General features: G+C 32.0%; 1 protein-coding gene and 1 long non-coding RNA gene across 2 annotated transcripts in view; both read right to left on the bottom strand.

Annotated features, from left to right (window-relative positions):
- Window positions 1-15,246, bottom strand: part of LOC145321846 (uncharacterized) — an 83,407-nt gene extending 68,161 nt beyond the window's left edge. Inside the window, exon 1 of the mRNA XM_080163479.1 lies at window positions 15,086-15,246. Coding sequence (XP_080019605.1) covers window positions 15,086-15,169 — 84 coding nt within the window. The 5' untranslated portion in view covers window positions 15,170-15,246. The remainder of the gene's footprint in view (window positions 1-15,085) is intronic.
- A 232-nt stretch (window positions 15,247-15,478) lies between these two features.
- LOC145322961 (uncharacterized) overlaps window positions 15,479-16,963 on the bottom strand; it is a 44,406-nt gene continuing 42,921 nt past the window's right edge. Inside the window, exon 2 of the long non-coding RNA XR_013880851.1 lies at window positions 15,479-15,661. This is a non-coding gene — a long non-coding RNA (uncharacterized LOC145322961). The remainder of the gene's footprint in view (window positions 15,662-16,963) is intronic.

Genomic DNA, 16,963 nt, shown 5'->3' with positions numbered 1-16,963 from the left:
TCTGATATTTATACTCTCCTTTTCTTATCTTTCTCGTGATATCAAAGATAGAATTTAATTCATTTTTCATCCATTATCCCTGTAGACAACACTTACTAATACCCAGGGAGGGAGACAACATTGGACTGTAAATTACAATTTTACCCAAGAAGTTAGAAGGACAATAAATTACACAAGTTTATTACCACTCTCGCTCTTTGGTCCGCTTAAAAACTTTTGGGTATAGTCCCCATCGTGGCAACGCCCCTCAAGGGGCGATGCGTCGTATTTATAAAATGGCTTTTGATAGATTATCTTAGGTTAGGTTAGGTGATTGTCCCACCGAGTTAGGCAATTGGCCCCGCAGGGTTAGAGCCCCCCGTAGGGGATAGAAATAGGAGAAAAGCTGCTGTGAAAAAAACGAAGAATCGCCCCTTAAGGTGCATTGCCACGAAAGGGACTATACCCAAACTTTTGATACTTTTATTGAGTTTTGATTGATTTTATATCTTGTAGTGCCCAAAGCTTTTAATTTTTAATGTACAACAGGGGTTATTTGATTCAACATCATTGTAGAATTATATGTTCATTGTCTTATCCCCTAAGATTCCTGAATTAAAGTATGTACAAATTTTCTTAACTACTTTACCTTATTCGTTGGCAAAAAAGCTTTTGAAACGTTAATTGAAATTTTAACCTCCAGGGATCTAAAGGGATGAGGCAAAAGTTGATAAATTGACGTACATTCCACATAATGATACACAAAAATACCCCTTCTGTAGTTTGTCATTAGTGGTTGAAACGTTTGGACACTGACATTATACTTAATGAATAATTAATCAAAATCCAATAAAAGTCCCCAAAGTATACCAACGATTAAGAATATATTGATATAAAACTTTGAGGACAAGTGTAATGAAAAGCCTAAGATGTCCGGTCTTCCTGAAAACCATGTAATTTGGGTACTTACTTACATTGACTTTTGACTGCTTTGTTACAGAATAACAGTGTCCAAGCTTTTTTACCCATAGTAAATAAACCAAAAATAAAAAGAATGGCCCTCATTTTTAAAAGCGAAGCTTTTCTATAATTAGGGTCAGTCCGTCCGTACGTCCGTAACAGATAGCTTTTAGAAAGCGTAGCAACTCTATAATCATTACCAGAATGTCCGTTTGTCCATTTTAAACATGTTGATTTTTTTTACTTTTTTAACAACAAATTTTCATGTGATCTAATCATCCGATTTATCTTTTTGGTATATTAATTCATCAGACAACAAAGTATACTGTTATAAGCGAAGCAACTCTATAATCAAGTCCTAAAGATGTAAGTATGTCCATAAACATTATTCAGTATCAAGCAGTTTTTCAACAAATTTACTTACAATTTTGGTTCTACTTTTATACATTTATATTCTGATTATTCAGTTCTGACACTATACAAATGTTAATGTCTGTTTGTCTTACCGTTTCAGTGCTTTGCTTTTATGGATGTTGTCATCCTTGTTAATATTTGATTATATTGGGGTGAGGCCAGGTAGTTTTACAATTGTTATTATTACAAAATAAAAGGGTGGCAGTGCTCAACAAGTACTTTCTGTGAAAGCTCTAAAATATAACTAAACAGACAAAATTTGGTTGCTTTAAATTCTAAGTAAAATTTATTTGTCAATTGTCTTTTCCCTTACAATACCAAACATAAAATTGAAATCTGTGAATGTGTTTGTATTTCCGTGTGTGTGTGTGTATGTGTAAGCGTATACCTATGTGTGTCGTGCCGGGTCATAGATTGTGTCAAGACACTAGCTAGCGTGTCGGGTCAGCCGCGCGTCAGTGAGCCAAAGTTACTCCTAGAGTAAAGATGTATTTGTTATATAAATCTGTGCAATTTAGTTTCTACAGTTACGAGTTATTGGATAATAAAAGAAATATTCTCAAGTGAATTCTATTTCTATTTTAACTATACATTTTTCTAACAGATCAATATTCTATCTATTAAATAATACTTTAAAGAATATTTGAATTGTAGAAAATCGTAAAGTTAAATCAATACAACGCATCATTTACTCAAGCCAAGCTCTATTGAAAGGAAACTATGGTTATTCTATTAAATATAAGGTAAGTCTCTGTTTTCTTAGGTTTAAATGATCATATATTACTGAAATAAAGTAAATGCTATAAATCCGTCAAAATACCCAAATTTTGTTTTATTCTGGCCATTACTTAATTCGAACCTTTTCGACCCCTTGAAGTAGTCCTGGGAGTCATTTTACGGACTTGACCAAGAAATACTTTTTTCTAGAACTCATAGAGCCCAACAAAAGTGGTTATCAGAAGCATGCACGTAGGACGCACCATTACGGCAATAGCGGCAGATACAAGGAATCTAAAAGATTAATATTTTTATTGTTTTTTGGATCACATTTGAGCGTTACTTTATTTCAGTAATATATGATATACAGTACATATAGTCCATAATTGCGTGTGTTATATATGTGTTTTAAAAACTATTTTGACGCAAAGCTTTCTACATTTTCATAAGCTAACCATTTTGTTATTTACACTTATTTTGTTATTTACACTTACTAGGTATATATATGAAACAAATATAGGAAATGTTTGGATAACGAACTTGCATAATAGTATAAATAGGTTAATGTTTGGTACTTAAGACGTTTGATGTACATGTACGAGCAAAAAAGAAGGGAGGTGTCATTGGACCATAAATTACACTGGTACCCAAAGTTTTATGTTGGTTATTTCTCGCACCGTATTATAAACGGCTTTCCGCAGATATAGAATGTACAATTATAAGATTTAAACTATTTTTTTAGCCCCGAGCCGGCTAAAAAACTGGTTTCAATCTTATGATTGTACATTCTATATCCGTAGAAAGCTGGATATAATTCTGTGCTAGACATAGTTTTTTCATATGGATGAGTATATGTGGTGGTACTTTTCCCAAAAATAGTTATTAACCTTCCCGGGACCTATGAGAAGCTACCCTGTAAAAAAGAACCCAATTGGTTCAGCGGTTAGCGAGATCCTTCATTACAAATAGACAGACAGGCAGACATTGTTCTACTTTGTATTATAGTAGCGGCTACGCCCCTAGAGGCCTCTAGGGCCACTTGAGAAGGGGGGAGTCGAATTTGATAACCCAATTTCTTATTTTAGATTTTAAAAGTAAAAAAAATATTACATTTGACGTTTATGTTTGCGTTGAACTCTCTTTCTAAAATTGAGAACGTAAAAAAAATTTCGTTTTTTTGTGAATTCTCTTGGGAGGATGGTGGTACCCTCCCCCAAAATAGTTAAAAACCTTCCTGGGACATATAAGAATCTACCCTGTTAAGGAGAACCCGATCGGTTCAGCGGTTAGCGAGATCCTTCGGTACAGACACACAGACACACAAACACACAAGCACATAACCACACAGACAAACAGACATCCTGTTACTTTAGTATAAGGATATTACTAGCGGCTCTGCCCCTAGAGGCCTCTAGGGGCATTTGAGGAGGGGGGAGTTGAATCTCAAAACATATTTTTTAATTTAGATTCTTTTTAAGAAGTAAAAATTTTTATTAGAGTGGGGGGGGGGGGGTCCCGCCACCCGACCCCATTTTTTAATTTAGTTTTTTTTTGAATAATTTTTTTTTTAGGGCGGGTAATTTTTTTTCTAGGGGCAATTTATTTTAGGAGGGTTGTGTAATAAACTTTCCCGAGACCTATGAGAAGCTACCCTGTAAAGGAGAACCCGATCGGTTCAGCGGTTAGTGAGATCCTTCGGTACAGACACACAGACAAACACACATCCTGTTACTTTAATAATTAATTATCGCATCATAATATTCAGCTTTCTACAGATATTAAATTTAAAAAATTTTAAGATTAAAACCAGTTTTGTAAGCTCTGATTGGTCGAAGGCCCTGGCTAACAAAACTTATTTTAATTTTAGGATAATTTTATTTTATTACTCGTGGAGAACAGTTTGTAATACTTTGCTATACATTATTTTTCAGTATGGATTAGAACTGGTTCTAATCCAGGGGATTATAATCGAAACGTGGGAATAACAATTTTTATATCCGCAGAAAACTGTTTATTATACGATGCGATAAATAACTATTCCATTATAAAGTAGGGATCTAAAGGGATAAGACAATGGCCAATAAATTAATAGACATTCCCAATTTTCATACACAAAAATACCCCTTCTATAGAATACGATCAGTGGGTGAAACGTTTGGACACTCAACTTAATTAACCAACCAATCAAAATACCCCTGTCTTTTACCATTAGTGGTTGAAACGTTTGGACACTATACTAAGAAATTAATTAATCAAAATTTAAAATCAAGTCCCCAAAGTTGTTGAGCCAACGAATAAGAAAACGTTATTATAAAACCTTGGGGACTAGTGTAATAAACAGGTCATTGTCCCTACTCTCTCTGTCCAGTATGGCTGTGAATTTAATTAATTTCCGCGTTATAAAAAATAAAAAACATTTCTGAGAAACTCTTAAAATTATGTATAATGTCGTTTTATAGATAACTTTCCACCAATAATAATTTTTTTTACCAGAACCAACAATTCTTGAATTAATCTTGTAATAAAAGTTTTTTTATCCCTGGAAAGTGCCTTTGAAACGATGTGATAGATAATACTTCACCAGGGAGGTAGGGGTCATTGGGCTGTTAATTACACAGATAACCAAAGTTTTATAACCACATTACCTTATTTGTTGCTTAGAAACAATAACGTTGTGTATGTTATTAATGTATATTGTCTTAACTCTTAATGTAAAAAGCCTCGCCAAATTAACGTTCAGACTTTCTGATAACGATTACAGGGTGCTACTGTCCTTCTCATGTTATTATAGACATAATTTATTTAATTTTTCGTCCATTGTTCCCTCCCTGTAGACAACTTTTACTCTACCCAGGGAGGTAGGGAACACTGAACTGCAAATTACCTTCTTAGCTGGCCAAAAACCTCTAGGTACTTTAATTTAAGTTTATCGCCACCAGGGATCTAAAGGGATAAGACAATAGCCGATAGATTCATTTACATTCCTAAAAATACCCCATCTGTAAGTCCCCAAAGTTGTTAAGCAATCAAAAATTAAAACATTATTATAAAACTTCGGGAATTAGAGAATGAGGGGACTGTTTATTACACTAGTCCCCAAAGTTTTAAGATAACGTTTTCTTATTCGCTGGCTTAATAACTTTGGGGACTTTTATTAGATTTTGAATGGTTAGGTTATTAAGTATAGCTGTGTTTAAACCAACCAATCAAAATTCAGTAAAAGTCCCCAAAGTTGTTAAACCAACAAATAAGAAAACGTTATTATAAAACTTTGGGAACTAGCAAAGAGAGAGGTACAATGTTTATTACACTAGTCTCCAACGAATAAGAAAACGATATTATAAGACTTTGGTAATGTGGACAATGGGCTGTTTATTACACTAGTCCCCAAACTTATACTATAACGTTTTCTTATTCACTGGCTTAGTAACTTTGGGGACTTTTATTGAATCTTAAATGGTTAGGTTATTAAGTGTAGTAGTGGTTAAACCAAAAAATCAAAATTCAGTAAAAGTCCCCAAAGTTGTTAAACCAACAAATAAGAAAAAGTTATCATAAAACTTTGGGAACTAGCAAAGAGAGAGGTACAATGTTTATTACACTAGTCTCCAATGAATAAAAAAATGTTATGGAAATAAGGGTGGACAATGGGCTGTTTATTACACTAGTCCCCAAAGTTTTACATTTTCTTATTGTTAGCTTAATAACTTTGGGAACTTTTATTGGATTTTTAATTGTTAGGTTATTACGTATAGTAGTGGTTAAACCAACCAATCAAAATTCAGCCAACAAATAAGAAAACGTTATTATAAGACTTTGGGAACTAGCAAAGAGAGAGGAACAATGGGCTGTTTATAACACTAGTCCCCAAAGTTTTACTACAACGTTTTCTTATTCGCTGGCTTAACAACTTTGGGGACTTTTATTAAATTTTGAATGGTTCAGTAAAAGTCCCCAAAGTTGTTAAACCAACAAATAAGAAAACGTTATTATAAAACTTTGGGAACTAGCAAAGAGAGAGGTACAATGTTTATTACACTAGTCCCCAAAGTTTTACGATAATGTTTTCTTATTCGCTGGCTTAACAACTTTGGGGACTTTTATTAGATTTAAAAGTCCCCAAAGTTGTTAAGTTAACAAATAAGAAAACAATATTTTAAGACTTTGGTAATGTAAAATCCATGAAAGCAATGCTAAAAAAATACTGGTGTTTTTCTCAGAGTATATTGTTGATCTCTGAAACAATAATTTATGTAATAGTTATTTATCAAAACATATTAATAGTCAGATTTCCGCGTATAGAGAAATGTTATTGGAACTAAATATATAACATTAAATAATCGGGTTTTTTTTCTCGTGGTCAACTGTTTATGAATTCAGGGATCTAAAGGGATAAGACAATGAATGATAAATTAATATATATCTTCAGGGATGTTAAACTACCCCTCATAAATTGTAATTTTATTGAATGAATCGTTTGCACATTGCAAGTAAATTAATTAACCAATCCAAATTTAATAAAATTATAAATTTTAACACTATCCAATCACGATCATAAGAGAACAGGCGATGGATAATAATAATTTTTTTATACATCCAAAAACAATTATTCAAATAATTGGTTCAAATTACCCAAAGTTTTTGAGCCATCAAACACAACATTGTGGAGCAGTGTAATTTACAGCCAAAGGTCCCCTCCCCTGATAATTTCTTTCTGTGTTACAATTTATTAAAGCTTTGTATAAACAAAGGAGGGAAGGCACATTTGACTGGAAATTATACTTGTCCCAAAAACTAATCTGTTGTTTGTTGGCTTGTATGGTTTTTTGGGGTTGGAAAACTAATTAGTTTGATGGTAAACATAATTACCCATTCTGTAGATTACAATTAGGTTTGGAAACGTTTGAACACTAAAGATAATAATGATAGATTATTGAATTTTGATTAGTTAAGTTTTCAAACTTGTTTGTAAAAAGGGAATTTTCATCAAAATATCGTCCATTGTCTTAGTCTTTAAGATTCCTAGTTAAAACGAAAATTTAGTTTAAAGTAAAAACAAGAAATATAAATTCATAACTGCAATGCTCTAAAACAAAATATTGGCGCTTTCACTCGAAGTACCTTGATGAGCACTGAAACCTTCAATTTTGGGTCAGGTTAGGATAGGTTGTATAAGGAGAAGGGGGGTGGCATTTTTCTTGAAACGTTTTTAATTTGAGGCACATCTTTCAGCAAATAAAATGAAGTTTTCAACGCATTATTCTTAAATTATTTTTACTCTTACAATTATACATTTTAAAATCCACGGAATGCTGTTTAATTTTTATAATATGATGCTATAAATAACTATTTTAGTGTGGCTACGAATCTAAGTTTTCCCTCTTGATTTGATAGGTTTTGAGTCAAAATGAAAAAAAAAAAATTATATTGTAGAAAAACAGAAATTTACTTGCGCGATAACTGTTTACAATATGCACAATTACAATTATAAAACGGGACCACTTTTGTAGATTAAAATAATTGGTGTAAAAGTTTGAACACTGCCTTTTTGTAGACACACCATACCCAGGGATGTAGGGATCATTGAGCAGTAAATTACATTTTTACCCAAGGAGGGAGGGTACATTGGACTATATTTTCAAAGGTACCCAAAGTTTATTACCATCCTCGCCTATATTTAGCATAAAAACTTTGGGTACTTTTATTTAATTTTGATTGGTTGGTTCCAGACAAGTATTGCCCAATCCATGATTTTAATCTACAATACGGGTTATTTTATTTTCAGTATGGCTTTGAAACCTATTTATATCCGCAGGATTAGAACCGGTTCAAAGCCATACCAGACAATTTTATATGAATATTAAAATGAAAAAAAACATAACATCAATACCAGATTTGTAAGCCAAGGACTTCGGCCCCTCAGGGTTAACAAAACCGTAATTAATCTTTTAAATTTACTATCCGCAAAATGCTGTCTATGATACGATGCAATAAATAACTATTATCATCATTGGGGATGTATTTCAATTAAACATTCATTGTCTTATCCCAATTAAAATTGTAACTTTCACTCAGGATACCTTGTTGAGCACTAAATCCTAAAACCTTTGAAATTTAAAGGACAACTGTAACATGCCTAAATTAACGAAAAGGTATTGACAGACATACAGACGTAAACAGATGGACAGACAGACAAACTGACGGACAGACAGACGGACATATACTTTTAAGAATATTTTGAGTGTTAATTAAAATTATGCATTAAATTGAATTAAAATAGGCACGTCAGAATTTTTCTATTAATTTCAAAATTTGAATGGTGATTCTTGTGGTAGATAGGTAGACTTCAGAAATCGTAGGAACTCTACAATTGTTACCTGAATGTCCGTACGTCCATTCTAAACAGCTAATTTTTGTGTTATATAATTTTTTGATTGATCTGATTTTTGAAATACTGATTCCTAGGACAACAAAAGTATAATTTTGTAAGCGTAGCATCTATAAAAATGAAAGTATGTCCTTATACATTATTCTGCATCTAAGCAGTTTTTCAACAAATTTACTCAAAATTTTGTTTCATCTTTTAAACATTTATATTCTGATTATTTAGTTCTGACACTCTAAAAGTGTTAATGTTCATTTATCACACCTTTTCAGAGCTTCGCTTTTATGGATGTTGTCATCCTTGTTTTGACAACATCCTATTTTGATCCCACCCTTTTAAATTTTTTTATGAGCAAATCATTTTGTTATTTAAATTTCCTTGTTTTAAATTGGTAAATGGGTTAATGTTTGGCTTTATTTCTTAAAACGTTTTTAAGATGCATTTGTTTAAGCAAACAAGGAGGGAGGTTTGTGACATTAATAGTTTGAGTATGGGGAATGTCTTGGTTTAAAACAGGTGCAACTCATTACCATGCCTCTAGGACCTCTAGACAAAATTCGTGCAATTAAAGATTTGGCTATCTATTTGGTGTTACCTTACTTAATACCCTTGGGCGATTGAGCGCGTTACATTGCAATTTAGACACAGAGTAGGTTCAAGGTGGGGTGGAGAGGACTTTTACCCAAAGCGTCACTGAGCCCCTAGAGGTAATACTGGTATAAGGACAAGTATGTTCATAAGAAGAACAGCATTATTTTACTATACTGAATTTAACATGGACAAGTATAAATATAAGTAGAGCAGCAATATTATACAATAGTGATGTTTAAGTAATGTTGAAGTATATTCATAAATAGCGCGGCAAAATTATATTATGCTGTCCCTAGTAATCTCTCCTCGTGGAGTAAGCATGAAAAAAAGTAAATTGCTTACTTAATTGTGCCATTTTTGTGGTAAATTACTGATTTTAACAAGTGCATTTATATCCACAAGTTTGTCAGCAACATTATGATAATCTAAATTTAACCCTTACCGATCGGGCCCCAATTCCCACCTTAATAGATGGGGGGGGGGGGGGGGGGGTGCATATTGACCCTCCCCCTCTATCTCGGCTCCTGTTACAGTTAGAGACATAAATTTTTTTTCTGGTGGTTCATGTGTATTTTTAGAGAAAATTACTTTTTCTAGTCATAGCGGTCAGACCGCTCCTTAGCCGCTTTTTAGCGGCCAGCCGCTAAATATTAAAACAGTTGTAGAGCGGCCAATTTTGCAGCTAGGATGACCAAATTTTAGGACGAACTTTTAATTTTTGATAACAAAAAAAATACTTTTTCTGATCATCGCTTAAAAAAGGCAAATAACGGAAACCACCATTTTCGGCGGTTACAGCGGTAAACGGCACCGCCAATTAATATTTTTATCTGTTTTTTTGCTCAAGGATTTACCAAAAAAAATTATAGGTCTCTAGCTGTAATATAAGCCACGATATTCATGATATATGTCTGTAGTAAAAGCCGGACAAAAAATGGTCATAAAGTCGGTCAGGGAGCGGTCATAACACCACTTTTCTCAGAAGGTCATTGATATCTAAGTATTCACCAAAAAAATTTTAGGTTTTCCTTATACACAAAAGTCATAATGTAGAAATTAAGATTTATTTAAATTTTTTTCTAAATTTGGTGCCACCTAACCGACTTTGACCGGACTCCACGACTGACACAGACCAGATCAACTCTTGCCGACGTATAATTACAAAACTTAAATAGTCACAACTCTCTATCTTACCTACAAAAAAAATAACATTGAAATAACTAGAGGGGGGGGGGGTCAATATGACTCCCCCCCCACCCCAATCTGTAAGTAACGCAACATTATTCCTTCTAATGTTAACAAGGACAGTTATATACATATGTAAAACAACAACATTATACTATACTAATTTAAAACAAGGATAAGTATATCCATAAGTAGGGCAGCAACATTAAACTTTTTAACAAAGTATCCTCATTCCTCTCCCCCTCTGTTTTTTAAAAACTTTCTGAATATAATTGGTTCTTACACAAATAATTTATTTTTATTACTCCCTTATCATTTCTTAGCATTGGGTTACCCAAAAATATAGGTACCCTAAAGTTTTTCTGTTTGTGTGTTTTTGTTATGGAGCAAATGCTACAATAATATTTATAATTCAGTACCAAATTTTGCCCTGGATTGTTGGGCTTGTTTTTATAGCTTGTAAGCTCATTTATTTGATCGGATCCACCTGTAGAACTGTAAAAATTGAATTTTGGGACTTTTCTTCTAGGGGCTAGTGGAACAAAAGATCCCCCAAAACACTAAAAATGTAAGCTTATTTTTAAAGATATCAATCTGATTTTTTTAAAGAAAACTTTTTTAACATAACTTAATTAATTAACCATTACAGATTTCATTTCGGGACTTCCTTTCTAGAGGCTAGTGGAGCAAAAGACCCCCTCTAAAACTATAAATATGAGTTCTGAGCTTATTTTAGTAGCAAAGCTATTCTATAATTAGTAGTGAAGCTACTCTATTATATGAAATGTCTGTCTGTCTGTCCATCTGTCCATCTGTCAGAGACAGAAAGGGTCAAACATGATTTTTTCAACTCCTACAAAAGATACAGAGCTGAAATTTTTAGGGATAATTATGGTAATAATCTTCATATATTCACCAAGTTTCATTAAGTTTTGCCAATTGTTTGGGGTGCTAGATCGATTCTTACATTTTTAAGTTGTAAATCTGTTTTATTCTTAAAACTTTTAACCTTGGAACTAAAATTTGTGGGTATAAATAATCCCAATAATAGAAAAATGCTTTTAACTTTAAAAACTTAATTTTTTCACCACAATGTGTATAATAAAGGATGAATTCCAACATTTATTTGGCCCCCTTTTCGACATATCTCTTTAGATCTCTGATATATTATGCTTTTGAAAATCAAAACTAATTTTGATGAAATTTTATTTTGTTGATATCTTTTTTGTTAATAAAGTTAGGATCATGAAAATATCATTAACCTTACAAGACTCAAAAAAATGCTTTTAACTTAAAACTTATTTTAACTTTTTACTTAAAACTTATGTAAGTTACTTTTTCTTAAGTTACTTTTTCAAAATTTAGGCTCTTTCTAAAATTTTTTTCTTGTGTGGAAATATTAAGAGATCAAGAACATATGCTACTTTTTTTGATACACTAAGTATTATGGTCTGTAAACCCTAAAAATTACTTTTTGTGTGTCATGCTGTATTACATAGAAGCTCCACAATGATGTCTTAGTTCCTAAATGCCAAATTTCATTGGGGGTGGGGGTTATCATACCTGTACATCCCTCCCTCCTTAGACATCAGTGCACTTCATTGCTTGTTTTTATATATAATAGCTATAAATTTTTTTTTGAATAAAAGTCTAATCCCAAATGACAAATACTATATTAGATATTTTACTATTATTTATTTATTCTAAATGTTAATAATAATTCATGAATATTTATTGTAAATATTAAAGAAACATATGTTAGAAAGAGTAGTTTTGTGTATTTCATATCAATATTAAATATATCTTATTTTTAGTAATTTTTTCTCAGGAGTTTACTTCATTGGAGAACAGAGTTGATAAATCAATCAAAATATCATTAGAGTACATTAGAATCACTTCAAAGACAGATTGTCTCAGTCTGTGGTTAGAGTGGTTTTGCTGGAACTTTATAACACAACTTTAAATCAGAAACAGAAGATTGATTTATGCAGAAAACTAGTGAATTTGATTTAAACATCTAATTTGTATAAATTTAAAACAAACTTTCATCAGCCATTTTTTAAACATGAAAAGAATATAAAATTTTGAATGTATTGTAATACTATATAATATCATGTAGTTTAATATAATTTGACTTATAAAGTTTTTTTTTTACATTAATTATAGGTTCAATTTTGCCAATTTTCATCATGAAAGTAGGAAATAAATCACAAAAAATGGCTTGTTTAAGTAAGGACTTTGTAGCAAAAATGGAAGATTTAAGTAAGAAATTAATCTCAAAAATGGCTTGTTTAGTAAGAATTTTGTAACAAAAATGGAAGATTTAAGTAAGAAATTAATCTCAAAAATGGCTTGTTTAAGTAAGAATTTTGTAACAAAAATGGAATATATAAGTGGGAGATTAATCACAAAAATGGCTTGTTTAAGTAAGGATTTTGTAACAAAAATGGAAGATATAAGTAGGAAGTTAATCACAAAAATGGCTTATTTAAGTAAGGATTTTGCAACCAAAAAGGATGATTTAAGTAAGTAATCAACCCCAAAAACGGCTTATTTAAGTAAGGGTTTTGCAACAAAACTGGATGATTTAAGTAAGCAATCAACCCCAAAAATGGCTTAATTAAGTAAGGATTTTGCAACAAAATTGGATGATTTAAGTAAGTACTCAACCCCAAAAATGCCTTATTTAAGTAAGGATTTTGTAGCAAAAATGGATTATTTAAGTAAGCAATCAACCCCAAAAATGGCTTATTTAAGTAAGGATTTTTCAACCAAAATGGATGATTTAAGTAAGTAATCAACCCCAAAAATGGCTTATTTAAGTAAGGGTTTTGCAACAAAAATGGATGATTTAAGTAAGCAATCAACCCCAAAAATGGCTTAATTAAGTAAGGATTTTGCAACAAAAATGGATGATTTAAGTAAGTACTCAACCCCAAAAATGCCTTATTTAAGTAAGGATTTTGTAGCAAAAATGGATGATTTAAGTAAGCAATCAACCCCAAAAATGGCTTATTTAAGTAAGGATTTTGCAACAAAAATGGATGATTTAAGTAAGTAATCAACCCCAAAAATGGCTTATTTAAGTAAGGGTTTTGCAACAAAAATGGATGATTTAAGTAAGCAATCAACCCCAAAAATGGCTTATTTAAGTAAGGATTTTGCAACAAAAATGGAAGATTTAAGTAAGTAATCAACCCCAAAAATGGCTTATTTAAGTAAGGATTTTGTAGCAAAAATGGATGATTGAAGTAAGCAATCAACCCCAAAAATGGCTTATTTAAGTAAGGATTTTGCAACAAAAATGGATGATTTAAGTAAGTAATCAACCCCAAAAATGGCTTATTTAAGTAAGGGTTTTGCAGCAAAAATGGAGGATTTAAGTAAGCAATCAACCCCAAAAACGACTTGTTTAAGTAAGGATTTTGTAGCAAAAATGGAAGATATAAGTAGGACATTAATCACAAAAATGGCTTGTTTAAGTAAGGATTTTGTAGCAAAAATGGAAGATATAAGTAGGACATTTATAACAAAAATGGCTTGTTTAAGTAAGGATTTTGTAGCAAAAATGGAAGATATAAGTAAGCAATCAACTACAAATATAGCCTAAATGGCTGAGAAGGGATTAAATTTTGAGGAAAAATAATCCGGATTAAAATCTTAATCTGTAAGACATTTACGGCAAAAGCGTCCGATTTGGCTGATTCTTATCAGCCACCCTTATTTTTGGGGTTTTTTAGGGGTTTATAGGGCAATAATAGTTCTTCAAGTAAGCAATTAACCTACGAAAATGGCTCGTTAGTCCGACATGTCCGATTTAAGTAAGCCACTTTTGTTGTAAAGTGCGGACTTTCCCGATGTGAGCACGTCCTACTTAAATCTGACAAAAATGCTTATATAAGCACAAAAAAAGGTAAATTGCTGAGACAGAGATTACTAGGGTTCAGCAAAGTGGTAGGTCTTATAAAGTCTATACAGCTTAATCCATAAATAAAGGGGTAAATAAAGCACACAGAAAAATATTGATTTAGGGACCCTTTATCAAAGTCCTGGTGGATTAGATAAAGTTTAGATTAATTTTTAATGTAATTAGTTATTTCAAAATTATTTAAAACCAATTTCAAGATTTTTTTACTTATCTATATATCTTAAAAGTCTATTCAAACATAAACCGTCATTTCAATCATCTAAATGTGTATATCCTTAAATAAAATAGGATTATTTTCTGTGTGTCTGTTTCGAATAAACTCGTTAACCGCTTGACCTACTAGATTTACATTCTCAAAAAAATTACTGATAATTTCTTGGCTATTTTTTTTTATCCTTTTGGGATAAAGGTGACTAGAAATTCTTACCACTTGCTATATTTGATAATAGCGGCTACGCCCCCTAGAAGCCTCTAGGGGCACTTGAGGAGGGGGGAGTTGAATTTGATAACCAAATTTCTTATTTTAGATTTTAAAAGAAAAAGTAAAAATAATTTTTTAGGGGGTGGAATTTTTTTTTTTTTGGGGGGGGGTTGCCCCCTCCCATCATTTTTAATTTTAGTTAAAAAAGTAAAAAAAATTTTTTTTTTGGGGGGGGGATTTTTCATTTTTGACCCAAGAAAATAGTTATAAACCTTCCCGGGACCTATGAGAAGCTACCCTGTTAAGGAGAACCCGATCGGTTCAGCGGTTAGCGAGATCCTTCGGTACAGACACACAGACAGATACACAAACATCCTGTTACTTTAGTATAAGGATTAAGATTTAAAAACTCCTAGTTTGGGGATCAAAATCCCCTATTGGTAACAACCCCCAGAAGATAGGGGCGATGACATTCTTTTCATAAAATAAATTTAGATTAACTTACCAAAGACCCATAAAAGGCGGAGTTATCCATGGCGAGGGAGGGGTAGGGGTTCTGCTCCGTGGCGGAGTAGCTGGTCCCGTACATGGCACTCCCCAGGGAGGACCCACCCAGGCGGGGATAGGACGACAAGGCGGCTAGCGAGGTAGGGTCCAGTATTTGGCCTCCTGGTCAAATATAAATGATTTTTTGATGTTTTTGATGTCAATGATTAATTATATTAGAGGTGTTCTTTTGCTTTTAAACCTTGTATGAAAAATCTTGAGAAAATGAGGTCAAAAAGTCCTTTAAAGCATGTTCATCTTTAATATTCAATTTTACTAAAATGGACAATGATTATTTGTTGCAAAATAATAAAAGCTATCTCTAACTATTACTTAAATCTATAATAATCATTTATATTCCTGAAGACGAATTGTCCAGATTTGTGTGTTGTCTCGGGGAGGGTGCTTGTCCCTGGCCCCCCTGTCCTCCTTGACCGGGTGCCCCTTGTCCTGACTCGCCTCCACAAGACGGAGAAAGGTTGGAGCCGGAACCGGTTGAGCCGGGAGAGGTTGCCGGCACTCCGGTTGTCAACAGCTGAAAGTTAAACAAAATTAATCAAAATTTATTTTGAATTCCATACTTTTAAGAAATATTCTACAAAACTGATTAGACATGAAATAATCACCATATTTATTTAAAATCTTCCAATGGTGATTCATGGGACGATTGTGTGTAATTTAATGAGCCTAAGGGGCCTAATCTTTTTTTTATTTTAAGTGATATTCTCATGGATGTTTTCTTTCTTGTTTCAATTTGCCCGTTTTCTGTGAATTTTTCTATAATATATGAACTTGCTTGCTTAGTGCTTATACGCCAGGTAAACAGGTATAATTCTTTGCAAAATAAATAAATCTTATCCCAATTATAAAATGTAAAATCCTGCATATTGTAACTTATAAATATTGAGGGAAAGTGTATGTGATTGATTTAACCGTCATTTGCCTCTCCCTCCCTGCCGCCAAGTACTGATGTATGATTCAAAAGTTAAAACTATGTATTTATTTCATTTCCTTTAGAGGTCCATCAAAATTATAATATCTTTTAAATCATGAGTAAAAATAGGACTATTTTCTTAAATAGTAGCGCATCAAACTTTAAAACTGTAACAAAAAAAGGTATATTTAGTTAATAAACAACAAAGAATTGCCTTATTATAAGAAAAAGTTTGTTTTAAAATGATTTTTATGTCTTATGCTAATGAAATAATAGCGACAGCGTTTAAGGAATTTAAATTCAAATATTTTGTGTCACCCCTCTCCCCCTTGTTGTTAAATTTACTTTACTAAAATGATTCCCTGGGGTGAAATTTAAAATTGTAGAAATTCTTGCAGCTAAGCGAGAAAGTCGACAAGTGGATAATTTTTAAAGCGTTTAAGGAAAGGTAAATGGGATAAAATTTGTATGTTATGGGTAACTTAATATATTATAGAAACAGTCCTAGCCGAGCTACTCTATAACGAGGATATTATTTTTTTGTAATAGATTTGAATTTTTGAAAATAACGAGAACAAAATTAAGTGTTTTTTGGTCTATGAGCAATCGATTCTCAAAAAATTGTATTTTCTAAAATTTTCTTGATATATTTTTTTTCAAATTTACTTATCCGAAAGTTGTAAAATAGGAATATATAAAATATATGCAAAACATAATTATGCTTAAAATATTCAATTTCATATTATTTTTAAAACATTTCATAAATTGTTTCAGGTCTATTAAACAGTGCTCAAGTTTTTTTTTATAAATTTCAAAAGTAGTTTTTAGGAAAATAATCTTTATATTTTGCATATAATGTTTAAAGATTTATATAGTAGCTTTACTAATGAAAATATTTGAACT

The sequence above is a fragment of the Acartia tonsa genome, chromosome 6 (assembly GCF_053477335.1).
Source record: "Acartia tonsa isolate MP-2025a chromosome 6, ASM5347733v1, whole genome shotgun sequence".
NCBI lineage: Eukaryota > Metazoa > Arthropoda > Copepoda > Calanoida > Acartiidae > Acartia > Acartia tonsa.
This window is presented reverse-complemented; position numbering and strand designations above follow the sequence as displayed.